We start from the raw sequence: 27,800 nt of genomic DNA on the forward strand, positions 1-27,800 counted from the left end.
GTTGCATCAGCTGTTGGGAGAACCATCCATCGTTCACACCGCGAAAATCGGACGACTGCGGTGGGCCGGGCACGTATCCAGAATGTCGGACAGTAACCCGGTGAAAATGGTTCTCGACAGCGATCCGACGGGAACAAAAAGGCGAGGTGCGCAGCGGGCAAGGTGGGTCGATCAGGTGGATGACTGATGACTTACGGACCATCCGTAGACCGCGTGGTTGGCGACGTGTAGCCATGGACCGAGCCGAATGGAGAAGACTTTTATGTATTGCACAGGCCTCTCCGATCTTAGGGAGCATCCATAAATAACGTAACGTTCAGAGGGGGGACCGAGGGTTAACGGAAGTGTGACAACCCATTCAAAAATGTTCAATGATTCGTACAAAAGTGTGACTTAGGGGGGAGGGGGGTTGATAATGGCCAATTTTGGCGTTACGTAAATAATGGATTTTCCCTTAGTCTGATATTATTGATATTTGTTCAATGTGTAAATGGATGGTTCTTTCTTAATAATAACTGTGCAGGTAAATTGATGAATGGTATTGAGCAAAATATGTTATTGCTATATGAGTACTTATTTCTATACAAATGCTATTCAGACATTCCATACATTTTTTAATAATCTAACATCTATAACCTCGCCGGCAAAATATGTATTGCATCCACTTTATATTATCTTTTGCAGACTCAGGGGTACCGATCATGTTTCATTTTAATTCCGGATGGCGCCGTAGGAGCCAACGTAAATACTTCATAGTCAGCAATGGAAAAGTTATACTCACCGAACAGGTTCCCAAATACAGCATTAGGTCCATCGTACGAATGGGGAAAATTTGAATAGGATTCCATACTCACATTGCAATTGTTCGATATGAGTAAATCAGCTCCGGCACCGAAAATGGGACCACAACTAGAAACAAAAATCGTTACAAATATCAATAAATAAGCTCATATTTTTCCTCATTTTCAATCGACTCACTCTGGATGATAGCAAATTGCGTAGGGTTTCTTCACAATATCGAATTTCATCGGTGGATCGTTGTTGTAGTTCAAGGCAAACAAAAATGCCTTCTCCGAATGAATGTAACCTCCTTTTCGGTTCGTTTTGGCGAATGCCACGTCTGTGAATCCTCCGCTGATGGCGCCTTGTGTTCCCTACAAACAAATTCATAATTGATGAAAATAGATATTTAACAGAATTAATTCAAATTTTACCAAAGCTATGATAAACAACGGTGCGACTCCATCGCAGTGTCGGTGAAAAGCTGCAGCGGAAAAACCGTTGGTTGACGCACGATAGACCAGGCGCCAGGTTTGCTTCGGCGCACCGTAGAACCCATTGAGTGTGCCTTGCATGTGGATCTTATCGTTTTTCAGAATCGCCGAACCATGGAACAGGTTCAACATCAGTCTTGGTTGCAGGCGTTTGTCGTTTTCGGCCAATGGTCCGGTTGGAATAGGCACAGCAGAAGCAGGAAGTTTGTTGGAGTGCAGAGCCGCCCGACGATACCGTTCCAGAGACAGCTCAATCGGAACGGCTCCCGTTGGTTCAACCTCCTCGGCAAACACCTGACTGTCGATGAGAAACAATCGAACGTGGGAAATGACCGGCGCAAGCTGTTGGCAGACTCGTTGACGTTCTTCCTCGGTCCAGTGTGCAGTGGGTTGGGTCACTCCGGCTTGGTTTTTTGCCCAGGATAGAACACAACGCCAGACATCTTCTTCCTCTAAGCCAAGCTGGAAGAGTAGGAAAATTTTAATTAAGATAAGAAATACAAATCTCTTAAAAATTTAAATGCAAACAATTTGATTATTTTCAAAAATGTTGCATTTGAAAAAAATTAAACAAAAAATACTTACATTATCATAGGAAATGACCTGAATCAATCCTTCCTTTGTTAAATTTAGAAAAGCATTTGTCTTTACGCATTCCGATGCATTTTCTGCGATGTAGGTGATGCATTTCTCCAAAAATGGTGTGGCAAATTTTGCACCTAAAAGTATTCCAAAATGGTTTAAAACACTGCTAAAAATCACGGATAAAGAGATTTTTTTTTTTCGGAGTTAAAACATTGAACACTAAATCCTTTTCGTTTAGTTCACTTTTATTTATATTATACAGCAGCGGCTCACAGCTTACACTAAGAGTTCATCGTCCATCACACTCTGAAACATTGTTTTCTTCAATGAGAAACATCAATTATTGTTGTGTAATTAAATTATTCGTAAAACATTGATCATTCAGGAGTTTCCCGCCTTCCAATCTCGCTCAGTTCGTCACCACATTCTGGATCAGGGTGATGTTGTCGCCTTTGAGCATTATTCGTCCCAGTGGACGTCGATTTTGCTTCTTGATGTTGTATTCCTCGGCCTCGTCCAGCACCAGATTCATATATTCGTCAAAACCGACTGGAAGCGATACATAAAATAATTCTATCAATATTTTTCACACAAAAAAGCAGTCAACAACTCCGAAACAATCGCGTAAAAATAGAATTTGGTGTACTTCCAAAATTAAGTTTGAGGTTATGCTCAGGATGCCGCAAGTAGGATACTTACCGATATGGCCTTCTATTCGGAGGTGAGTGTTCTCGTAGAGCCAAACCTGGACACGGGATCTGTTCTGCAGGTAGCGGAAGATCAGGTTGATGGGTTGAACCATCACCTTTTGCACTTTGGAGCCTTTGAACGACATTTTCCTGGCCGAAATTCAGTCACTTTTCCGTATCAAATTTTAACCAAACGTTCCCCGAACGAAAGACGCGAACAAGAATGAAAACAAGCCGATTGTGACGTATCGTTTGACAACTGCAACCATCATAGTCTTTTTCGCTTGTATGTCCAAAATATTATAGCTAACCGATTGAGTCGCCACCTAGTGTAAACTAGCTCAAACCAATCATAAAGTTGATAAATTAATGCTATTCTCGCATAGGTGGCAAGACAACCAAAATACTTTGCACTGATAAAATAAGCAATCTCATTTTGACGAAATTTAACAATAAATAATAGAGATTTATAAAATAGTTGAATATAGGGGAACGGTGCGGCCAGGGATGCCAGATGATATTTTCTAATGTCTTCACAGTCGTTTAAAAATGTCTTCAAATGTCTTCAATATTTATTAAGATTATGATTATCAGCGAGAAATTTCAAAATCCAATAGGTGTGTAAATTCAATAATCTCTCCTTGTATTAAATACTGATGTTGAATAATATTTATTTTTTTAACATTCAAATTGTTAGAATTCAAGAGAATATTTTTTAAAATTCTCTAGTTTTTTAAAACGAGTTTCCCCTGGATTTTGTACTGAGTCGGATTTTTAAACTGAATTTCCACGTGGAACTCTTCCAAATTTCTTTTTAAAGAATACCCTGTTGGGATACAAAATTTACTGTGAAATACTTGAAGAAACATCCAGAGAGTTTTCTGAAGGAACGAACAGATGGAGCTTCTTATTATTTCTGGAACACCTCTGAAAAAAAATCCCGATGAATTCCTGTTGGAACATCCAAAGGATTTACTGGAGGAACTTCTGGAGAAAGTTCTGAAAGAACTTCCGGAGGAATACTTTAGGAAGGAATTCCTGTAGATTCTTCAGGATGAATTCTGGAGGGATTTTCTGGATGAATACCTGAAGGAATTTCCTGATGAATTTCTGAAGGATATTCCTGAAGAATTATTGAAGCAATTTCCGGTGGAACTCCGGACGAAACTTCTGGAGAAATTCTTGGAGTTGGAGAAGCTTCTTGAGGTATTGCTGCAAAAAAATTCCGAAAGGAATCTTGGAGGAAAAAGAAGTATACTTTCGGAGGCATTCTTGGAGTGTAATTCGGCAACCTTGAAGGATCTTCCAAAGGAGGAACTTCCGGAGGGATCCCTGGAGGAGCTTCCGCAGAAATCCCGGGGGAAACTTTTGGATGAATTCCTGGAAGAACTATTGGAGGAATTCATGAAGGAACTACCGAAGGAGTTCTGGAGGAACTTCTGGAGGATCTTCCAAATGAATTCCTGGGGGATTTTTCGAAAAAATCCCTGGAACTTCCGGACAATTTCCTGGATGAATTAATGAAAGAATACCAGAACGTATGTTTAAAGAAATTCTTCTTACTGGACGAATGTCCAAAGATATTTCTAGAAGAATTAAATGGATTCAAGGAAGAATGTAACGAAATTGTGTAACAAATTTCCTCTGATTTTGCTACTTAGGGATCGTTCAAAAATTACGTCCATCGTTTTTCGGCATTTTCAACCCCCCTCCCCCCCTCCTGTCACAAACTGTCACAAATAATTGACCCCCCCCTCCCCCTGTACGTACATGTCTCATTTATATTTTAGCGATTACTGTGGTTTATCTTTTTCGTACACTATTTTCACAATAACATAGTGAGTTATGTCCCTTACTAACAGTTTGAATGTTTTTAAAATGCAAGTTGTTTCTAAAATGCTTTCAGTATTTTTTTCTTGTGGACGGACGTCACATAAGACGAACCCCCCTCCCTCCCCCTGTCACAAACTGTCACAAAACTCTGACCCCCCTCCCCCCCTCAAACCTTGGACGTAATTTTTGAACGGCCCCTTAGTCTTTAATGAATCGCCTGCTTTGAGCGTGCTTACAGCGGCACACTAAGAGTTAACTTTGGTAAATCAGTATGGCGAAAGGCATCTAATGTTTAATATTTCGAAAATAGGCACTTTAATCGAAAAAAATATTTGGTAGGCGTAGTAGCGGACACCTTCCTGCATAACTGGTACCAAATAGTTTTTCTTGAAAAGCTCCTACTGTTGAGAAAACCCGCGTTAGATGTCTTTCGCCATATAAATTCCTGGTGGTTAACTCATGCTGGCTATTTTGCGCATATACTATAGCGCCTTGATGTGATAGCGGCGAGTAGCAAATCAGCCACTGCCAATAATTCATTGAAATTCCACCAATTTTTTTGTGGAATTTCTTTTAGGAAGATTTACACGTAGAAATTTTCCATGGAAATAATGAGAAATATCCATTCAACACCAGAACAATTTCAATTTCTTGTCGACATTCGTAAACATTTTCTATTAAAATAATTGAGACAATTTTCTTGTAGAAATTGAAAGGGATTTATTGTGGGAAAATTCAGAAATTCAGGAGAATTTTCAATTTCAATTTTGGAGGATTTCCTTAATATTTTTTTATGGAAATTATTAGATATACATTTTGTACTGAATTTCCAATTTCAATTCTCTTGAGTTTAGACAAGAAATTCCTCATAATTTTCATCGGAAATTCTCCTTATTTTACACGAAGAATTCTTTGAAATTTTCACAGAAAATTCTTTTAAAAATTCACGGAAAATTCAAAGAGTTTCCCGACGGATATTTAGAGGAAAGTCACATGGAAATGCCGAAAAGATCAAATGAATTCAGAAGGAATTAAGATAAATTCAAGTTCTAGCTCAACGCTTGAATAGATTAAATCAAGTCATAGAAGAATTCAATCATTTTTTGCCGTAAATTTGATCGGTCATTCATTCCAATGTATTGATCGAAATACCTTTTTACATACACGTGAAAAACGCCGCCGCCTCAAAGAAAAAATCGAACAAATTCTGCCATCGAGATTTTTTAACCAGCGTACAACTCAAAGTTAACTGCGTATGAGGTCTGGAATGCGTTGCTGTTATCAACCCGCTAGTGTGAAGGTATTTTTATCTTTCAGATTCTAGGCCCGGGCCAAAGACTTTTATAACTTTTGTAATTTTTTTGTATAATTTACTTATAGAAGTCGCAGAATTTATAAGTAAAAAATAAAATTGTATTTTCCACTCGCTGGCTTATTGATTGTCTTCAAGTATCTTCAAATAAGTAGATAAGTCTTCAAATATTTTGAAAAGTCTTCAAAATGTCTTCACGAAATAAATGTCTTCACAGAGATTCAAATGTCTTCAAATTGAAGACATGTCTTCAAATCTGGCATCTCTGGTGTGCAGATAGACCGCTGTCAGTTGCATGAGATGTCAACAATCGTCAACAACACCAATGATTGTAGCTTGATAATTAAAAATATTCACAACAATAAAAGAGCAGGATTTATTTTTAAGAGACATCGCTGAAATACGAAATTTGTGAAGAAGGCAACAAGAGTCTTGGAAGCCTCCTTTCAAGATTCTCGGCAGCCTCCTTTCAACACTGAGCAAAAAATCCATATCAAGTTTACGTGTGAGCGTTATAAATTTTTGCAATAGCTTCAATCTCATGCATTTTATGTGTAAGCCTAATGGAAAATGTATAAGTGATGACATATATATTTTATTTAAAACCACTGATTAGTTTTATTATATTTTGTTGATGAAATTTAATGTGTTTTTAAAATAAAATTCATATCTTGATTCATTTCAAATTGCATTACAAATATATTGATATTCGAAATTTAACCCTTATGCGGCCAACAAAAAAACACACGTGGATGGCCGACAGGGTACCCGTGTTCCCATAAATTGATATTCTCATAACTTCAACAATTTTCAACCGATTTGGATAATTTTAACAGTTTTGGAAACAGAAACTCATATACTTTTTGCCCATTGTCAAGGTTTACAGCTTATGCCCATGGTTATTCAAGAAATCTTTGAAGTAAGGCTTAAGAGTCTACACGCGTAACCAAAGGCCATTCAACCAGTTTCAAATATGCTACAAGCTCTTTGCGCTTCTTAGAATTGAAGGTGTTCATAGTATATGCTTCACGCGTAACCAGAGTTCTTTCGGCCTATTTGAATAGTTATACATGCCCTTTATGGTACGTATAATAGAATGCACCCATTTCAAATTTAGACCAACATTTGAAAAGGGCGTAACTGCCAAAATTTATTCATTCTGATTCTTTGTCCACATATTGCGGATCTTTTCAAAATTTTCCATTTTTCGGATTCCGCAAAGTTCTTCGCAGCTGTCAAAGTTCTACCGCCAGCTTAAAAATCTTCAAAACACTGAAACAAAATCCAGATATTTTATGTTGTCATCGTAGAATGCCATGCAAAAAAAACTGAGTAAAAGTATGAAGTGACAGTTGCGGTAGTTTTTAAGTTGAACCGTAAAAGGGAAAGTTATCTCTGGAACAGCAATATATAGCCACAGATAACAGATATTGAGGCTGGCATCCCATATGTGTGTAAACATCCGCAACCGTTAATTCAAATGTATGTTAAATTGGGACCGCGTTTGGCATTCGATTGGAGATGGCGCAAGGATCATTGTTATTGAAAACGCAGCCCGATTGCGGCTGTCAAATGCATTGGCTGCGTTCGACGGTTGTTATTCAGCTGCATCCTTAGGTACTGCCGCAATCAGTTGAGTAGATGGCAGTAGTGGGCCAACGTATATCAATTCAAAAGTTTACACAGGATTTTCAATAAAATTTGTTCTAGCTTCAATATCTGTTATCTGTGATATAGCATTATATGTAGACGAAGAATCAGATGGAATAAATTTTAGCTGTTACGCCCTTTTCAAATGTTGGTCTAGAAATGTTCATGGTCATCCAAGAAAACCCTGAAGTAAGGCATTAGGATCTACACCAGAGATATATCAGCCTGTTTTAAATTTGGTACATGCCTTTGGGGTCCATGAATAAAATGCGTTCATGGCGTATGCTAATGGTCATCCTAGAAATTTATGGAGTAAGACTTCTAGGCTTACACGAATATCTAGAGGGTCTTTAAGGTCACTTCTTACGGAATCCAAGTTTCAAAATGTTCGCGTTTTCGGGGGCACACCACTCGATACGGAAGCAACGCACAACTGTCATTTTTATCATTTCACGCATGCTGCGACGCAGCAAAGCTAAATCAACAAAAATGACAGTTGTGCACCGCCTCCGTATCGATTGATGTGCCCTCGAAAACGCGAGCACTTTGAAACTTGGATTCCGTGAGAAGTGTCCTTAATCTAATTTTAATATGGTACATGATCTTTGCGATATTAGCCCGTTTTTTCCCTCATGTTCTCGGCGTGAAGTTGTATCGTTCCAATTTATTCACATTTTGCATTTCCAAAGAATAGACAACTTCATATTAGTGATATGAATGAAGTTTGTATACAACCTGGAACCAACAACAACAAGACAACAACTACTTGGAATGCTAATATATCAAGATGAGGTTTCACATCATGTTTATTCTTCAATAACTGCCCAGAGCTAATGAGGAGGAGGAGGTTGACCCACTGACCTTGACTCTATTTCATAGACTACCTGGAGCTCAAGACTACAACAAGAACTACTTGGAATACAAACATATACCAAGATGGGGTCACAAAACTTGTTTATTCTTCGATAACTGCCTCCATTACGGATAATGATCCGAAGATCTTGACTGTATCCAGCTTTATACGAGTTGGTGCCATAATACTTTGAATCACCCCTTTTGACACATGCTGTGTCCACTATAATATTTGTAGATGGATCTTAGCTGGGACGGGACTTGCAAAGAGTAAAAAATGTAACTTCAGCTGCTGCCAGTCAACTGCTGTCACGAACTGTCAGGTGCAGCCAGCAGATTTTTGTGTGAAAGTATTGGTATCCCAAATAAAATATTCCGCATGATTTTTGATTTACTAAGCCTTTTTCACTTTTACGAGTATTCCAAATTATCTGTTTAGCTTATTAATAATCAGTTATAAACGTGTGTTTTGTTTCCGGTATAAAAATCCTTATGAAAATGAATTTACTAATTCGTGAATTGGATACACTTTTATTGTGCTCAGAAGAGTCCACCCGGAGCTTAGGTGAAACAGTCAAGGAAACAGTTGAAACTTGATGATCAACTGTGATGAAAAGAAGAACAAGTGTCAAAACAAGAGAAAAGAAGCAGCGTCTTTGCAGGTCTCGTCTCAGGCAGAGTGTATGTACATAATTAAGAGTGGCGACACTGTCAGAATTGGAACAAAATTCATCTGTCTTTCCCGTACAAAATCGTGTTCCAAACTAGCCACCCTATAACCAGAGACCGGCGGAGTGAAAAACTGTCGAAATGGCAACTTATGAAATCGTGAAAATAATACTGACAGCACTTGAACTTTTTGCTTGCTTCTTATAGATGCAAAATGTAAACAAGTCGAATTGGAACTGCTTTTGACGGTTCGATTGGAAACAAGATGGCGTCTTCGCCGATCTCTTATTGTAGTATTTCTATTCCGAACGAGCAGGAGACCTGTCAAATGCGGTACATGTCGCCACTCTTAATTACATTCACTCTGGTCTCAGGATCTTAGCAATAGACGAATCCAAGTAAAAATAAGAAGAAGACACACGACGGTGTTAACTTTGACAGATCCTTACACGGTAAAAAATCAACACGCTCAATTTAACTGTTCCATCTATTGAATGATCAACTTTACAATCACTATTATTGAAAATGATATTCCTTTGATTTTAAAGTGGTGTCACACCTTTCACAAGTGTGTTGAATGCAGACAATTCCATAACATCAACACGATTGATCAAAGTGCTACTCACTGGATGTTGAAATGATTAGCACTTCGATCAGCACCAATGATGTCTCCACTAGAATTGAAAGTGCTATGCTATTGAATTCACAGGTTCAAGGCTATTGATTTAAAAGTGGAGCGATATTGGTGTTGTTCTAAAAATAGATGACAGTTCTTTCATCTGTTCTGCTTATTTCAAGAGGTATTTCGAAGTGTGAGATGGAGTCATGGTAAGACGAAGGACTTCCAATCAAAAGGTATGTTATACAAATCTGAGTTGAGGCAAATCTATTTTTTTTATTTTGTTGCTTTATATTCAAAATATTGTGCACGTCAAATGGAAGTGGTGGTCTTTGAATGCGATGAGCTCAGCTATTGATATTGATTTGATTCCAAAGTAGTGCATATTCAAATGCAGAACAGTTCACATGGACGTGTACAGTCGGGATTCGCTGGTTGGGATCTTAATACTTGGGTCACTTTTTAGTTGGGCCTCCGCTGGTTGGGCCATGGCCCAACTAAAAAGCAACCATACGTCAAAATTCAATGTAAACACGGAAAACGGGATTGGGCGTCACTGGACATCATTTGTGATGTTCAAGTCGAAATACACGTGTTCAAAAACCGAATTCGTTAGTTGGGCCGAGGTCGTGGCCCAACCAGCGAATCGCGACTGTATATTTTTTACCGTGTACAGCACAGCATAGGAAGATCATTTTAAAATGCTTATAATAAATTCTAGACAAATTGTAATTAAAATCTAATTGATGTTCGATACGGAAAAAGTTCTGAATTACATATTTAGAAGCTTATCTCAATTTTTTGTATATTTTCCAAAAATGTATCTATCATACAGTTCGGAACTTTTTCCGTATCATACATCAATCAGATTTTAATTACAATTTGTCTAGAATTTATTATAAGCATTTTAAAATGATCTTCCTATGCTGTGCTGTAGGATCTGTCAAAGTTAACACCGTCGTGTGTCTTCTTCTTATTTTTACTTGGATTCGTCTATTGAACAACTCAGTTGAATTCAATTGACTTGCCAAAAGTTGAACATGTTCAGCTTTCTTTTCGTTCAAGTGAATTGAATTAAGGTGTTTACACGTTCAGTTCGCGTTCGATTCAAGCGACTTGCTCAATTCACTTGCCTTGTCTAAACGTAGCATAATACTAATGACACACTGGTGGTATAAGTACCATGGTACAAGAATCTTGAAATGAGTACCATACCAATTATTGTCTTTATCGAAGATAGTCTTGGAATAATTTTCTTGTCCTCTTGTACCATGGTACAAGTACCACAGGTGTGTCCTTAGTATAAAGCCCCAAACGCAATACAACGGAACAGCGACGGAAACGGAAAATTTGACAGTTAGCCCATATATTTTCTGTCAAATTTGCCGTTTCCGTCGCCGTTCCGTTGTATTGCGTTTGGGGCTTAAGTGTAAGAAGATCCTCTTTGCGTAACTTTATATATTGTCGGCGTAGCACCAAGTTAGAATTCGGAAGTCGGGACTTCCGAACCGAACTTTCTTCCACGCAAACCAACACCATCAACAAGTAGCGGAAGCCTTCACCTACCTTTTGGTGGGAGAGCTTTGCGTGGGATTCCTCGAATCGTCGTTTGAATCTTTGTTTACAAAAGCAAATAAGTCGTTTTGAAAATTTTGTCTTGTTTTGATGGTTGGTGCTAGAGGCCTGAATTATTCAGGCCTCTAGTTGGTGCTCAAGTTGGCGCTTCGGTCGTTCGTGTGTGATATTGCTGGTCGAACAAATTGATCGTTCGTGCCGCTGTTGGTAAAACTTGATGGATGTTTGAATAAGCAAGAGGTTGAGTTAGAGATGTCGTAAAATCCCGATTAATCGATTAGTAACTAATCGATTACTCTCGATTCCTGTCGATTATTGAATCGATTGATCGTTGGATAATAATCGATTCAAAATTAATCAATTACCACAACGATGAATCGATGAATTTAAGTAATCAATCAATTTGCGACATCCTTATGATGTCGTAAAATCCTGATTAATCGATTAGTAACAAATCGATTACTCTCGATCTGTCTCGATTATTGAATCGATTAATCGTTGGGTAATGATCGGTTCAAAATTAATCGATTATTACAACGATTAATCGAAGTAATCGATTAATTTACGACATCTCTAGGTGGAGTCAATGTTGGTCAAACTGCTTGACCGTGTGTACGTTCCATAACGCCCTGTTCTGTTTTCTGCAGATTTGAACCTATTTGAACCACGAATGAATCATGAGATTCAAATATTTTTCAATAGTTTTGGTGTATGAATGGTATGAATGCGTCATTTTATCTACGGATCAATCAACTTTGCATTGAAAATTTGAAAAACATGAATAGAAACGCACACAGCGACGCGACGCAAAAATAGGCTATACATTCACTCAGAAATATATAAAATCGTGGTTAGATTAAATTTAATACTTTATTGATATTTTTCCAATTTAAACTACCAATAGATTGAAATTTATACTAGCGAAGAATAAAAGTTAATCTTGCAATGATTTGCGTAGTAAAAATCTTTCGGTGCATTCTTGTGATTTGAAAACAATAATTTTGTGCTAACTTCAGTTGTTCCAGATCGAGTTCCAGCATCATGAAAATAAGATTTACTTGTACGATACCTTTAAAGAACGCGAAAAGCATGAAGCCGCCGGATAATTGTATCGCTAAAAAGGTAACACTTTCAACTAATCTTTAATCCATATATTTACTTAATGGTGAAAGCTGTTCTCTTTCTGCATTTTCCGCCTATTCGTCAAAGATGGCTATCAACAACCTCATGAATCGAACGTCCTCAGGAAGCGGAAAAGATGACAGAATCACCGTATGCCATGGACTATAATTTTGCTAAGCTGGTATGTATATAACTGGCAACAAATAAATAATAATTTTACCTAATGAAAATACTTCTTAACTTTTAGACGAAAGAAGTTCATGCGATTTCCGAGAGGCCACCACTGATATTATTAAAGGAACTTATGGCGATACCGGTTTGACCCCCAATGGTTCGGTGGCAGATAGTTTACCCCTGCATGATTTTTGGTGTAAGCTAGCCAGCTCCAAATCAACAGTTATTGTACATCATTTCTGCGTTCTCTGCATTTGTTTCCTCAAAATTATTAGTTTATTTACAATGATCTCTTATAATGTAACTAAATCGGAAAATAAAGTATTTGTTTGATATGTGTTTTCGTTAAGTTTTCATTTACTCAGCAAAAAACCCTACAGCAGAATCCACCTAAAGTATGAGGATTGCCCTAAAGTATACATTGCCTAAATAATTCAAGTTTATACTATGCTCGTTTATGTTGCATCTATACTAATACGGGGTCAACCAGGCGAATAGCCAGTTAGAATGACTTTTAATCTATTTAGTATAGATTTTTCTCAGAGTGTTCAATGTAAATGGCACGCCAAATACTGGGTAAAGCGTACCATTGCTACTTCGCGTACCTGAACGAATAAAATAGACCCCATCTCGCGGTCCTTAGCCTCTTTCCCAGCAACTCCTAACCCTACCTCCTCGTGGTGCTGGCCTATATACGAGCAACCTTAGGGAAGATCGAGTAACCAAACCCGGTGGGAACTATGGTCGTATGCTGACAGGAAAGGGGGGGGGGGTTTGCTCCTCTCTGGAGGTGCAAATCTTACTAAGCGTCGGTTCTCCATGTCAGGATCGGCTCACAACAGCGCCTGTTCCCCATGTTAGGGGCAGCGGATCATCGTCCGAGTGCCCGCGAAGGAATCTAAGTGAAACTGTGCACCATGGTCCTCCGGAAATTTAGGCTCTGTCTCATTTGGAGAATTAAACCGAAATTAAACTTAAAAGTGACATTTCAATAATTATCAAATAACCCTGCTCGCAGAGCAAGATTACTTTTGACAGATATCGAATCATTTTGCATCGATGTCTTATTGGAATTGCTGGGTAGCACCAGCCATTCTTATGATTGGGTTATTTGCTAATTTTCGAACTGTCACTTTTAAGTATAATTCTCCAAATGAGACAGAGCCTTAGGGGGTTTGGTGTCAGGCCCTGCAAGCCAGCCTTTAAAAAATCATAAGCAACGAACAATCAACAAGAGAGTAGGGGAAACTGGACACACATGATCCCCATTTTTTGTTTAGCATATTTCTCGGTGTAACATGCACAGATTTGCACGTTTCTTGATTGACTTGATAAAGAATTCAATCAGCTATTCAAAACACGTCATTAGAAGCAATTATTTGTTAATGAAAGTTACCAAAAAATCGATATTGCCGAAAGATAGAAAATTTGGCATTTTCAAAACATGCGGGAGACTTGATCCCCATATAGGGGGAAATTGATAATGTTCAGGTTCTTCCAAAGTTCCAAGTCCAATGAAAGGTTGATTTGGTCTAGCCTCGAATTTTAACAATTCTTTGTAGTCGTAATATCAGTCGTGCGAAAATTAAATATTGTTGGTATCGGACAGCAGGGACTATGTCCAAGGGCTTGACGATCCCTCCCCAGGCCATCTGCGAGTTGTGGGGCTTGCCTAGGATGTGGTGGGGTTTGACAGTGGGCCCTGTTAAACTCCTATAAAAAGCTGCATGTATCCGCAAGTAGGCCCCACCAAAGCGACCGTGTGCCGCTCAAAGCGCACAAGCCCAAGTCCTGGTGTTAGGTGGGACGCTAAACAGCCCTGACACGACGGCCCTCCGACGAGACAGGAGGTTTGCGCAGGCCCAATAAGCCGCCTGTAAAACCAATAATTACGAATAATATAAGAGATAATGCGACTCGATATAATCGGCAAAGACCTAGGCGACGAGTACAGGATCACGATTGGAAGCTTGGAACATGGAACTGCAAGTCGCTAGGTTTCGCAGGTTGCGACAGGATGATCTACGATGAATTACATCCCCGCAACTTCGACGTCGTGGCGCTGCAGGAGATTTGCTGGACAGGACAGAAAGTGTGGAAAAGCGGGCATCGAGCGGCTACCTTCTACCAAAGCTGTGGCACCACCAACGATCTGGGAACCGGCTTCATAGTGCTGGGTAAGATGCGCCAACGCGTGATTGAGTGGCAGCCAATCAACGCAAGGATGTGCAAGCTGAGGATTAAAGGCCGTTTCTTCAACTATAGCATCATCAACGTGCACTGCCCACACGAAGGGAGACCCGACGACGAGAAAGAAGCGTTCTACGCACAGCTGGAGCAGACATATGATGGATGCCCACTGCGGGACGTCAAAATCGTCATCGGTGACATGAACACTCAGGTAGGAAGGGAGGAAATGTATAGACCGGTCACCGGACCGGATAGTCTGCACACCGTATCGAATGACAACGGCCAACGATGCATAAACTTCGCAGCCTCCCGCGGAATGGTAGTCCGAAGCACCTTCTTTCCCCGCAAAAATATCCACAAGGCCACATGGAGATCACCTAACCAAGAAACGGAAAACCAAATCGACCACGTTCTAATCGACGGTAAATTCTTCTCCGACATCACGAACGTCCGCACTTACCGCAGTGCGAATATTGAATCCGACCACTACCTCGTTGCAGTATGCCTGCGCTCAAAACTCTCGACGGTGTACAACACGCGTCGAAGTCGGACGCCGCGGCTTAATATTGGGCGGCTACAAGACGGTAGACTAGCCCAAGAATACGCGCAGCAGCTGGAAGTGGCACTCCCAACGGAAGAGCAGCTAGGCGCAGCGACTCTTGAAGATGGCTGGAGAGATATTCGATCCGCCATTGGTAGCACCGCAACCGCTGCACTTGGCACGGTGTCCCCGGATCAGAGAAACGACTGGTATGACGGCGAATGTGAGCAGTTAGTAGAAGAGAAGAATGCAGCATGGGCGAGATTGCTGCAACACCGCACGAGGGCAAACGAGGCACGATATAAACAGGCGCGGAACAGACAAAACTCGATTTTCCGGAGGAAAAAGCGTCAGCAGGAAGATCGAGACCGTGAAGAGACGGAGCAACTGTACCGCGCAAATAACACACGAAAGTTCTATGAGAAGTTGAACCGTTCACGTAAGGGCCACGTGCCACAGCCTGATATGTGTAAGGACATAAACGGGAACCTTCTTACGAACGAGCGTGAGGTGATCCAAAGGTGGCGGCAGCACTACGAAGAGCACCTGAATGGCGATGTGGCAGACGAAGATGGCGGTATGGTGATGGACCTGAGGGAACGCGCGCAGGACATAATTCTACTGGCTCCGGATCTCCAGGAAATCCAGGAGGAGATTGGCCGGCTGAAGAACAACAAAGCCCCTGGGGTTGACCAACTACCAGGAGAGCTATTTAAACACGGTGGTGAGGCACTGGCTAGAGCGCTGCACTGGGTCATTACCAAGATTTGGGAGGAGGAAGTTTTGCCGCAGGAGTGGATGGAAGGTGTCGTGTGTCCCATCTACAAAAAAGGCGATAAGCTGGATTGTAGCAACTACCGCGCAATCACATTGCTGAACGCCGCCTACAAGGTACTCTCCCAAATTTTATGCCGTCGACTAGCACCAACTGCACGAGAGTTCGTGGGGCAGTACCAGGCGGGTTTTATGGGCGAACGCTCCACCACGGACCAGGTGTTCGCCATTCGCCAAGTACTGCAGAAATGCCGCGAATACAACGTGCCCACACATCATCTATTCATCGACTTCAAAGCCGCATATGATACAATCGATCGGGACCAGCTATGGCAGCTAATGCACGAACACGGATTTCCGGATAAACTGACACGGTTGATCAAAGCGACGATGGATCGGGTGATGTGCGTAGATCGAGTTTCAGGGGCATTCTCGAGTCCCTTCGAAACCCGCAGAGGGTTACGGCAAGGTGATGGTCTTTCGTGTCTGCTATTCAACATCGCTTTGGAAGGGGTAATACGAAGATCAGGGATTAACACGAGTGGTACAATTTTCAATAAGTCCGTCCAGTTATTTGGCTTCGCCGACGACATAGATATTATGGCACGTAACTTTGAGAAGATGGAGGAAGCCTACATCAGACTGAAGAGGGAAGCCAAGCGGATCGGACTAGTCATCAATACGTCGAAGACGAAGTACATGATAGGAAGAGGTTCAAGAGAAGACAATGTGAGCCACCCACCGCGAGTTTGCATCGGTGGTGACGAAATCGAGGTGGTAGAAGAATTCGTGTACTTGGGCTCACTGGTGACTGCCGAAAATGATACCAGCAGAGAAATTCGGAGACGCATAGTGGCTGGAAATCGTACATACTTTGGACTCCGCAAGACGCTCCGATCGAATAGAGTTCGCCGCCGTACCAAACTGACAATCTACAAAACGCTCATTAGACCGGTAGTCCTCTACGGACACGAGACCTGGACGATGCTCGTGGAGGACCAACGCGCACTTGGAGTTTTCGAAAGGTGGGGTGCAGATGGCCGACGGTACGTGGAGGAGGCGAATGAACCACGAGTTGCATCAGCTGTTGGGAGAACCATCCATCGTTCACACCGCGAAAATCGGACGACTGCGGTGGGCCGGGCACGTAGCCAGAATGTCGGACAGTAACCCGGTGAAAATGGTTCTCGACAACGATCCGACGGGCACAAGAAGGCGAGGTGCGCAGCGGGCAAGGTGGATCGATCAGGTGGAAGATGACTTGCGGACCCTTCGTAGACTGCGTGGTTGGCGACATGTAGCCATGGACCGAGCCGAATGGAGAAGACTCTTATATACCGCACAGGCCACTTCGGCCTTAGTCTGAATAAATGAAATAGTATTAAGCAAGGCAAGTATTTTAGTTCTCGAATAGAGTAGTGACAGATAGAATGTCTGCTATAGCAACAAAATTGGCATGGTGATGATGATTTATCTGCAAACCATTCAAATCACCATGATGTTCCCAAGTGGATTTCTCTTTGTGATTGATACAGTTATGATACCAAAAATGGTTGATCGATACATAAATAGGGGAACTGTTCCGATCTCAATCTCACTGTACATATATCCATCTCATCGCTAAACAAAGAAATACGGGACCAAATTCGTCGCTTCTATTTGTCAACGTGCGTGCTCACTGCTGAAAAAAATCACAAAAATAAGAAACAAACCAAATTCTTTTCCATTGCTTTGTTTTTGATGAGATGGAAATAGGAGCTATGAGATGAAGTGGCGAACTGTTCCCCTATATCTTTGTAATTTTAGAATCTAATTATTCTATTGAATCTCTGAAAATTGGCCACACTGCAAATGACATGGTCAATGGTAAATATCCTTGAGTACCTGTTTTGGGAGTCTAGAGGTAGTAGAGCAAAATCGTTCAAAATGGTCTCTTATATTTTGGTCTTCTTGCCTTCAGATGCATTCAATCTATTCTACAAGCCTTCTAAGTAGCTGAAACAGTGACGCATTCTTACCCCTATTTTACCCATTGTCACCCCTGACGACGGTACATCGAGATCGCCAGACTACTACCAATACCACAATCACGGCCGTGATCATACCAGGATGGTGATTTCATACATCAATATGGTACTGTCACGCATAATCATTTTTGTATATTACATATCATACCAGTGATGTGATTAGCTTTCGAGAAAATAGGTCAAGTGTCCCCGGGGATCATGTGTGTCCAGTTTCCCCTACGGACCGGAACCATCGGCGAAGACCACTGCGACGAAAAGGGACTAGCGATTGGAAACTCGGTTCGTGGAACTGCAAATCTCTCAACTTCATCGGGAGCACACGCATACTCGCCGATGTGCTCAAGGACCGTGGATTCGGCATCGTAGCGCTGCAGGAGGTTGGTTGGAAGGGATCAATGGTGCGAATGTTTAGAGGTAATAGAGGTAATCATACTGCGGCAACACACACAAGCTGGGAACAGCTTTCATAGTGATGGGCGATATGCAAAGCCGCGTGATCGGGTGGTGGCCGATCAATGAAAGAATGTGCAAGTTGAGGATCAAAGACCGGTTCTTCAACTTCAGCATAATCAACGTCCATAGCCCACACTCCGGAAGCACTGATGATGATAAGGACGCATTCTACGCGCAGCTGGAACGTGAGTACGACAGCTGCCCAAGCCACGACGTCAAAATCATCTTAGGAGATTTGAACGCTCAGGTTGGCCAAGAGGAGGAGTTTAGGTCGACTATTGGAAGTTCAGCGTTCACCGGCTGACGAACGAAAACGGCCTACGAACAATTGATTTCGCAGCCTCCAAGAATATGGCCATTCGCAGCACCTACTTCCAACACAGCCTCCCGTATCGGTACACCTGGAGATCACCATTGCAGACATAATCACAAATTCTGATTGATGGACGGCACTTTTCCGACATTATCGACGTCAGGACATATCGTAGCGCTAGCATCGACTCTGACCATTATCTGGTGATGGTTAAACTGCGCCCAAAACTATCCGTCATCAACAATGGTACCGACGACCGCCGCGGTACGACCTAGAGTGACTGAAGCAGCCTGATGTCGCCACTGCATACGCGCAGCATCTTGAGGCAGAGGGTGAGCTCGATAGGGCCCTCTTGAGGACTGCTGGAGTACAGTCAAACCAGTCATTAACGACGCAGCGGAGAACAACGTCGGGCATATGGGACGAAGTCGACGGAACGATTGGTTCGACGAAGAGTGCAGACAGATTCTGGAGGAGGAGGACGCAGTGCGGGCGGTCGCGCTGCAGCAAGGTACCCGGCGGAACGTGGAACGTTATAGACGGAAGCGGAGACAGCAGACCCGCCTTTTTCAGGAGAAGAAACGCTGCCTGGAAGAAGCGAAGTGCGAGGAGATGGAACAGCTGTGCCGTTCTCAAGAATCACGCAAATTCTATCAGAAGCTCAACACATCCCGAAAAGGCTTTGTGCCGCGAGCCGAAATGTGCAGGGATAAGGATGGGAGCATCTTGACGGACGAACGTGTGGTGATCGAGAGGTGGAAGCAGCACTACGAGGAACATCCACCCAACGCACCATCTGTTCGTTGATTTCAAGGCGACATACGACAGTATAGACCGCGTAGAGCTATGGAAAATTATGGACGAGAACAGCTTCCTTGGGAAGCTTACCAGACTGATCAAAACAACGGTGGATGGTGTGCAAAACTGTGTGAAGATTTCGGGCGAACACTCCAGTTCGTTCGAATCGCGCCGGGGACTAGAACAAGGTGATGAACTTTCGTGCCTGTTGTTCAACATTGCGCTAGAAGGTGTCATGCGGAGAGCCGGGTACGATCTTCAACAGATCCAGTCAATTCATTTGCTTCGCGGATGACATGGACATTGTCGGCCGAACATTTGCAAAGGTGGCAGAACTGTACACCCGACTGAAACGTGAAGCAACAAAAGTTGGACTGGTGGTGAATGCTTCGAAGACAAAGTACACGGTTGTGGGCAGATTTGAGTGCGACAGGGCCCGCCTGGGGAGCAGTGTTACGATAGACGGGGATACCTTCGAGGTGGTCTAAGAATTCGTCTACCTTGGATCCTTGCTAACGGCTGATAACAATGTTAGTCGTGAAATACGAAGGCGCATCATCTGTGGAAGTCGGGCCTACTACGGGCTCTAGAAGAAACTGCGGTCAAAAAAGATTCGCCACCGCACCAAATGTGTCATGTACAAGACCCTGATAAGACCGGTAATCCTCTACACGGAGACAAATGCCTTTAGTTTGAAACAACCATATGTATGGTTGAATAACAAACACACATTATGGCTGTTTCAAACTAATTTTTGGTTGTTTTAAAACCTTGATTTTGGTTAAAACAGACACTTTTTGTAGTTGGTAACAAACTGCAAAATTTGTTTGAATAAGGCTAATCTATGTTTATTTCAAACAAAAAAAAGTTTTGTTTTTAACAAAATGTTACATTGTTTCAAACAAAACATGGATTGTTGCAACCAACAAATTTGATACACAATGCAGCACATTAGAACACCGTACTGTAATCAACTACTCGGACCAAAAGATTTATTTTCAATTATTGAAACACATAATCAGGTAAAGTATATTATTAAATTAAAGGAGATTTAAAATAATGCATTCCTGAAGCTTTATAATTGCAGGAAAATCTGTTCAGGGAAGATCCATAAAGTACGTCACGCAAAAATTGGCAATTTTCAACCCCCCCTCCCCCCTTCGTCACACTTTTTGTATTAAAACTCTAAAATTTTTATATGAGTGGTCACGCTGCCCGGAACCCCCCCTCACCCCTAGGAGCGTGACGTACTTTGTGGATGGCCCCTCAAAACTAGATTTCACTTCAGTCCATCTCAGCTGTATCTGGTACGCATTGGCCATGTTTAACCGAGTTTTTAGTTATTTCGAAGCTTAGATAAAGCTTTTATCATTCTAAAAGAAAATATCTACACTACACTGGAACCATTATGCGTCTAATGCCATCGAAGGCGACGAGGAACATCATCAATGCCAGCCATTATCAACGCGTCGCCGTTGAAACATCACCGCACAGTCCAACTAGTTGCCCGGCTCCGAAAATTCAACGACGATCGATCGGCATGGTTATGGATTTGCCGGAAGACAGCGCGCTGTCAAATGTTATTCCTTGGAAAAAATGCTGGTCTTAAGAGTAAAATGCATATTCATGAAAATTAACATTATTCAATATAATTCGATGAGATAGAATAAAACTGTAAAGAACTGAATTTCTTTTGAATACATTTGATAAAACAGAAAGTAGAAAAACAAACAGTAATTACATTAGTTTGAAATAAACTGTTTTTTGTTTGTTCCAAATAATAAATTAGTTTGATTTAAACTAATTTTTTGTTGTTTCAGACTACTTTTAATAGTTTGAAACAACCAACGGTGTTGTTTGTAGTATGAACTGTCAAACGAATAAACTAAAATTATGGTCGATTCAAACTATATTTTGGTTGAATTGAGATACATAACAGAAAAACAACAACATGTAATTATGGTTTGTTTTTACCAATATACTTGGTTGAAGCAAACTAAAATTTGTTTGTGCCCAAATCAACCTAAGAATTTGTTTGAAGTAACCTTTATTTTGGTTGTAGTTACTAATTTTTTTTCTCCGTGTACGGACATGAAACTTGGACCATGCTTGAGGAGTACTTGCAAGCACTCGGAGTATTCGAGAGACGGGTGCTTATGACCATCTTTGGCGGTGTGCAAGAAGACGGTGTGTGGCGGCGAAGAATGAACCATGAGCTCGCCCAACTCTACGGCGAACCCAGAATCCAGAAGGTCGCTAAAGCCAGAAGGGTACGATGGACAGGGCATGTCACAAGAATGCCTGACAGCAACCCTGCAAAGATGGTGTTCGCTTCCGATCCGGCAGGTACGAGACGACGTGGAGCACAGCGAGCAAGGTGGGCAGATCAGGTGCAAAACGACTTGGCGAGCGTGTTTTTCCAACTTGTATCCAAGTGCGATAGCTTAAGCCTCTTTTTTTTATCGTTGTTCGTTATTTATTGAGAGCGATTTCTGCAATCCCTGCTTGTGAGTAAGCAATTAATTTATTGAAGAAGAATGTCCTCATTAGTGATCAATTTTTAATGCGGATTTTTCTCCTTTTCTTCTAAAAAATAATCAAAGACGGATTGCTCAACATTCCATGAAAATCTAATCCCAATGAAGAAGGAAGCGCTGCAAGTGATTTTTTTATAATAATCACTTGAAAAGTCAAACCATTCCAGAAAGCATCAAACAAGTAGCTACAATGGTTCTAAACTTACAAATTAAGGGTTGCGAGGCAACACGCGTCGATGTTGTACAAAAGTGTCTGCAGCCTGCACTGCCGCTAACCGCAAGTCGATCACATCTGTATATGGAGGCCCATATACAGATGTGCTCGACTTGCGGTTAGCTGCAGTGCAGCGGGATTACCGATTTGCAAGATTATCTTACCAATCGATTTGTCTTGGGTTCTGCTGTGTTAATACAGGGGATGGACAAAATAATTAGGATAGGCAAATTTTGGGTAAAATTAGATGTGTTGTAACTATCTTAGTTATCATCCGATTTTGACAATTCAGGCATGCCCGAACTATAAAATTAATCCAGTTTGACGGTATGTCCATGGAACCGACTATGGCCACCGGATTCCGGAGATATTCCGGGTTTTTCGGAGGTAGGTTCAAAACCGTAAATTTGAGGTGGATATTAGGAGAAGTTGTGGTTGAAAATTGAGTAATATTAGTAACCACAAATGAAGTAGGGCTCTTGCTGATTGGAACCATATATTGAGATTTGGAATCGGACCAGAATCAAGTGAGATATGGCCATTTCTTTATAATCGGTTCCGATCGATACTTATCAAAGGGGTCAGGCCACAACTTCATTTGAATCTCGCTTTTTGATAGATCGTCCACTATGATTTTATTCTAGAAGGCCTCTAATGTGTCAAGAATGAAAAACCAATTGAATAAACGGATCCTTGAGTCGCTGGGATGTCCCCGGGGGACCTGTGAATGGGGACATCTAAATTTTAGCACCAAAATCAGTCATTCGACGGCTCTTTTTTCATGGTTTTCGATCAGGAAGCGAGGTATGAATATAAAATGGTCAATTGACGGTTCTTACCGCTTCCAGGACCTACGGATTGGCCCGGGGGAACCTGTTGAAGGCGACATTTAAGTTTTAGCACCAAAACCAGTCATTCGAAGGCTTTTTTTCATGGTTTCCGATCAGGAAGCGAAGTATGAATATAAAATGGTTCAATGACGGCTCTGGCCGCTTCCAGGATCTACGGATTGGCCCCGGGGAACCTGTGGAAGGGGACATTTTAGTTTTACCACCAAAACCAGTCGTTCGACGGCTCTTTTTTCATGGTTTTCGATCAGGAAGCGAAGTATGAATATAAAATGGTCAATTGACGGTTCTGACCGCTTTCAGGACCTACGGATTGGCCCGGGGGAACCTGGGAAAGGGGTCATTTAAGTATTAGCACCAGAACCAATCATTCGAAGGCTCTTTTTTCATGGTTTTTGATCTGGAATCGAAGTATGAATATAAAATAATCCATTGACGGCTCTTGACGACGGTTGGTATCGTGTTCAAAAGAAATTCCTTTTTCTATCCCAATCCCATGTAAAATTCCGTTTACTGAATCGGAAAAGTAAAAAGTTGAAAAGAAATTTGTTCAACAGTATCCACCTGAAAAGAACAAAAATCAAAAAGGGAATTTGTAAGGTTCCCACGCAAACTAATGGGAGCTGTCACTTTACTTTCGGAAAAACAGTCTGCTCGATTATTCCGCAAGTAAAAGTGACATTTTGCTCCATGCAGATCAGTTGTCAAAATTCCGCTTGGTAATATTGAACAAAACTCCCTAACCTCTCTACTTTTTAAGTGGATACTGGGCTTTAGAATCGAATAATTTGACGAGAAAAGTAGGAAAATCGTCTAAATGCAAAGGTTTTATGAGTTCTGCCATCAAGCTTAAACTGAAATCGATCTAGAGTGCGACGCTGCTATCAGCTGAATAATCGACGGATCGAAAATAAAACCCAAGCGAGGTCGAACAGGTTAACCTAGTTAATAATTAAATGTTACTTAGGTGTACAAATATGCACTCCTCCACATCCTTCGATTGCATTCACAGGTACTAGGTTTAAAAAAAATAACATAACAACTCCAAATGCTGCAGCATTTGAAAGAACTGGAATATCAAACAGAAATGCTAGTATGATATTTGAAGACAAACACATGAAGTCACCTGACTCAAGTGATTATTCCTTGAATTATCAAACCATTCACCATTCCCGAATGAAGCACCTCGAAGTACTGGCAAAAGCAGTAAATATCTATATATAATATAGTAATCTTATTTTCTCGATTAATCCATATTTTTGCCTTTCTCGTATACTAAGTATACGTAAAGGTTATAATTTCACTCCAAAACCAAACTTTTGATAGAAGGCTCGGAGACCCATAGTGTTATATACCAATCGACTCAGCTCGACGAATTGAGGTGATGTCTGTTTGTGTGTATGTATGTATGTGTGTGTGTGTGTGTATGTGTGTATGTGTACAAATTTTGTAGACACACTTTTTGGAACTTAGCATTACCCGATTTACTCGCAACAAGTTGCATTCGACGGAGAATGCGGCCCCATTGTTTGCTATTGAAAATTGGCCTGATCGGACATTGCATTTCGGAATTATTGAAAAATCATTGTATTTTCCCAAGGGTCCCCCCTTGGAAAAAAAATTTCAAAATCGAAAAAAAAAAATTTTTTTCAAGAATGGTGGAAATGCATAGTAATGAATGCAAAAACATGCAAAATGATAGAAAATATGCGATCTATCCCCCTAAAGAGCTTTTTTGACCTTTCCTATGTGATTTTTTTTACGATGCACGAGAAAGGCATCATCGCCGCTAGGTGGATTAATCTGGGTTTTGTTTCAAATTTTGATTTTTATTGTTGAGAACCCAGATAATTCCACTAGCGGTGATGATGCCTTTCTCGAAACAATCGATGTACATCGCCTCATTGTAAGGCATTCCAACTATAATTGTCTACCTTAAGGCGTTTACTAACGCTTGCTTTATAGACGCTACAAAGTGAAAATTTTACCATTTTCTTCATAACTTTTAAAATAAATGACCAGTTAGTTATAAAATTCAATGCAACAAATGTTACGAGAATATCGTGCAAGGATTACTACACACATACACACACGTACACAAACATACATACACCGTAGATAGACATGTACTCAGTTCGTGTAGCTGAATCGTATGGTATATAAATGAACCGTTTGTTTGAGCAACTGCATATGTAACATTTTTGGCCAAAATGAGATTTTTATATATTCTGAATCCTCGTCCAAAAATACGTATTCTGGCAAAAAAAATTTCTTCTGGAATGTATGAAAAAAATGTCTTTTTTTCAGAAACTACATATGTCCACGTACTTTGAAGAGCAATTGTGGAGTACTTCTTACATTTTTGGCACTGAAAGTGCCCCAGGGTGTTGAGTTTTGCCAAAAACTATTGATCTGTATCGAAGTAATCGAAAGATTCGGTGCGAATTTGTTCAAAAACAGTTTTTTGTTGTTTTCTCGAAATAGTGTAAAATGGACTTGTGCAGTTTCTCAAACAAATGATTCAAATGTACTATAGGTCTAGGGGTCGTTCAATAATGATGTCACAGGTTTAAGGGGGGGAGGGGGTCTGAGACTTTGTGACAGTACATATACTAGGTATACAAAAAAGCGTGACAGAGGAGGGGGAGGGGGTCTAGAAATCCCGAAAAGTAGTGGACGTCATACTTGAAACGCCCCCTACGAGCATTCTTTAAAAAGTTTGATATCTCGCTTAACTTTCCAAAAGGACCTAAGTAACATTTTTTCATGAACTAATTTGAATAGTGCAGTCAACAGAACAACATGAAAACTATTGATTGCAGTATTCAAATTAATTCATGAAAAAAAGTTACTTAGGTCCTTTTGAAAAGTTAAGCGAGATATTATCGTTATTTAGATTAGTTAGTTCTTGTATTGTTTCATCTACATCAACTCGCTTTGAGACGTTTTTTTTCACCATAATTTTCAATTTATCTAATGATCGAAACGTTCGATGATCAAAGTTACCCCAAATTGAAAAGCCGAAAAACTCGACAAAAAAGATTTTTAAAACAAGTTTAAAATTATTTACTATTAAGAACAACAGCCTTATACGTTCCACATGTAGCAGTACTCTTTTAAAAAATCTGAATCTGATTACGGTACTGATATATATGTTACTGACTATGAAAATAACGATGGTCTTTATTGTTGATAAGGATATTGCAGTCAATTTTTTTTTTCACTATCAGTGATACACGTCCTGCAACCCTAAACGTAGAATTTTTGTAAATTAAAAACTTACCTGAAGCTTTCTCCTGAATTTCCATAACGGCGGCAAGAAACGTGCATGCATTGGCCACCGACATGGTGGTTCTCACGTGTTCCTCGCAGGCGATTTTGAGCTCCTCAACGCCAAGATCCTGTGCCAAGGTCATCATTTCGAATACCTTCGAGTCCTGCAACATAATCTGAAAAATAAAATCATTGAAAATGTAAATTTTAGCTATTTAACCAAAAAGAATTAAAATTCATTGCCCACCTTCGCAGTGTACACGTAGAGAATGAACTGACGAAATATGTCCGGTTCGATGTGTGGCAGACGGATGGGAGTGGGTGTTCCGGGGGCAGATGGTAGAACCGAGCATCCAGGTATTCGGCATATCTCGCCACGTTTTTGTGTTTGAAAGGATTTGCACCTGCAGAAAGTAATATGTAGTCTAATAAAAATGTCTTGATTTTATTGGAAGCTGTTAGTTTTACAGTATCAAATTACTGAGTAACATAATTTGTGCATGACTTGTTTCATTTATGTTATTCATGTATGCATTTGCCATTTATGGGTAAAGCCTCAAAGACAAATCAATGTTTACTCAGTATGTTTACCAAGTATTGTATATCAATTAAATTTAATTTCGGGCTTCTTATAAATGCTTGCATTTTTCTACGTTCATGACCTGTACAAACCTTGCCATCAAAATAATCCGATGTGCATAGATCCTCTCTTCGATTGTCCCCAGAATAAACACCACATCCGCCGTGTCCTGATCGTCGGACAGTTTCTGTAGATCATCCAACAGCTGCGGCAATCCTGCCAGCACCTTGTCACAGATCACAGACTGCGCACGGCTTCCCATCTTCTCGGAGTCACTGTGGTAGCTAATTTCGTATTTCATTCAATCGAGATTCCTTGCCGATATGCGTCTCAAAATAAATTCACTCGCGCAGGCCCAGCACCACTTGGGTCATTCACCAGCTCTCGCCGAGTCGTAAACAAATCAAGTAAATACACAAAACACGTTCTCTAGCGCGCTAAAGAATGATCACGTTTTATGTTTTGATCGGCGTCTCGCTTTCTTACGCAATACGCAACAAACCACATAGGGCACGATGGAGCATAAACAAAACACGTGCGATAAAACCAACAAGCATCAACCGTAAACACATCGAGATCTTCGATCCTGAGCTTATGTTTGTGCAACAGGTAAGCCAACTCTTTTGCACCTCACTCACACCACCCGAAAGCATAAGCCAACAAAAATAATGATCCTCAAATCAGTGAATCCAATCGATTGAAAAAACCTTTCAAAACAACTAATCTAACGTAATTCAAAAGACGTCGTTATTTTAATGATGCTGCGCATAGTGAAACGGTCACGTAAACACTATTTTCAATCAGATCCTTTCAAAAATTGCGGAGATTTAAGTTGGGAAAGCGACGAACCTGGCCCACTTATGGACAACTGAAGACACTAACCGACTGACTGAGCCCA

The 27,800-nt window shown here is 40.9% G+C and overlaps 2 protein-coding genes and 1 long non-coding RNA gene across 3 annotated transcripts; 1 reads left to right on the plus strand and 2 right to left on the minus strand.

Annotated features, from left to right (window-relative positions):
* Nucleotides 1–525: 525 nt before the first annotated feature.
* LOC134220156 (uncharacterized) lies at nucleotides 526–27,800 on the minus strand. The gene is made up of 7 exons (XM_062699145.1): nucleotides 26,995–27,800; nucleotides 26,570–26,726; nucleotides 26,333–26,498; nucleotides 1,860–1,993; nucleotides 1,215–1,736; nucleotides 979–1,154; nucleotides 526–909 (listed from the first exon to the last, which is right to left on the minus strand). Exons 1-7 carry the CDS (start codon nucleotides 27,201–27,203, stop codon nucleotides 687–689), a joined length of 1,587 nt encoding a protein of 528 aa, XP_062555129.1. The 5' UTR covers nucleotides 27,204–27,800; the 3' UTR covers nucleotides 526–686.
* Nucleotides 2,087–2,788, minus strand: LOC134220157 (probable small nuclear ribonucleoprotein E). The gene is made up of 2 exons (XM_062699146.1): nucleotides 2,559–2,788; nucleotides 2,087–2,408 (listed from the first exon to the last, which is right to left on the minus strand). Exons 1-2 carry the CDS (start codon nucleotides 2,692–2,694, stop codon nucleotides 2,269–2,271), a joined length of 276 nt encoding a protein of 91 aa, XP_062555130.1. The 5' UTR covers nucleotides 2,695–2,788; the 3' UTR covers nucleotides 2,087–2,268.
* On the plus strand, nucleotides 11,920–12,680 carry LOC134220155 (uncharacterized). The gene is made up of 3 exons (XR_009981784.1): nucleotides 11,920–12,180; nucleotides 12,268–12,361; nucleotides 12,428–12,680. It is a non-coding gene; the product is annotated as an uncharacterized LOC134220155 (long non-coding RNA).

This window comes from Armigeres subalbatus, chromosome 3, assembly GCF_024139115.2.
Source record: "Armigeres subalbatus isolate Guangzhou_Male chromosome 3, GZ_Asu_2, whole genome shotgun sequence".
NCBI lineage: Eukaryota > Metazoa > Arthropoda > Insecta > Diptera > Culicidae > Armigeres > Armigeres subalbatus.

Excerpts from the sequence above, each read along its gene's own strand:
- LOC134220157 (XM_062699146.1), bottom strand. The coding sequence starts at position 2,694 with ATGTCGTTCAAAGGCTCCAAAGTGCAAAAGGTGATGGTTCAACCCATC. Across the intron at positions 2,409-2,558 it reads CCGAATAGAAGGCCATATCG|TCGGTTTTGACGAATATATG; the intron begins GTAAGTATCCTA and ends TATCGCTTCCAG.
- LOC134220156 (XM_062699145.1), bottom strand. The coding sequence starts at position 27,203 with ATGAAATACGAAATTAGCTACCACAGTGACTCCGAGAAGATGGGAAGC. Across the intron at positions 1,737-1,859 it reads AGGTCATTTCCTATGATAAT|CTTGGCTTAGAGGAAGAAGA; the intron begins GTAAGTATTTTT and ends CTACTCTTCCAG. Across the intron at positions 910-978 it reads GCAATTTGCTATCATCCAGA|TTGTGGTCCCATTTTCGGTG; the intron begins GTGAGTCGATTG and ends TTTTGTTTCTAG.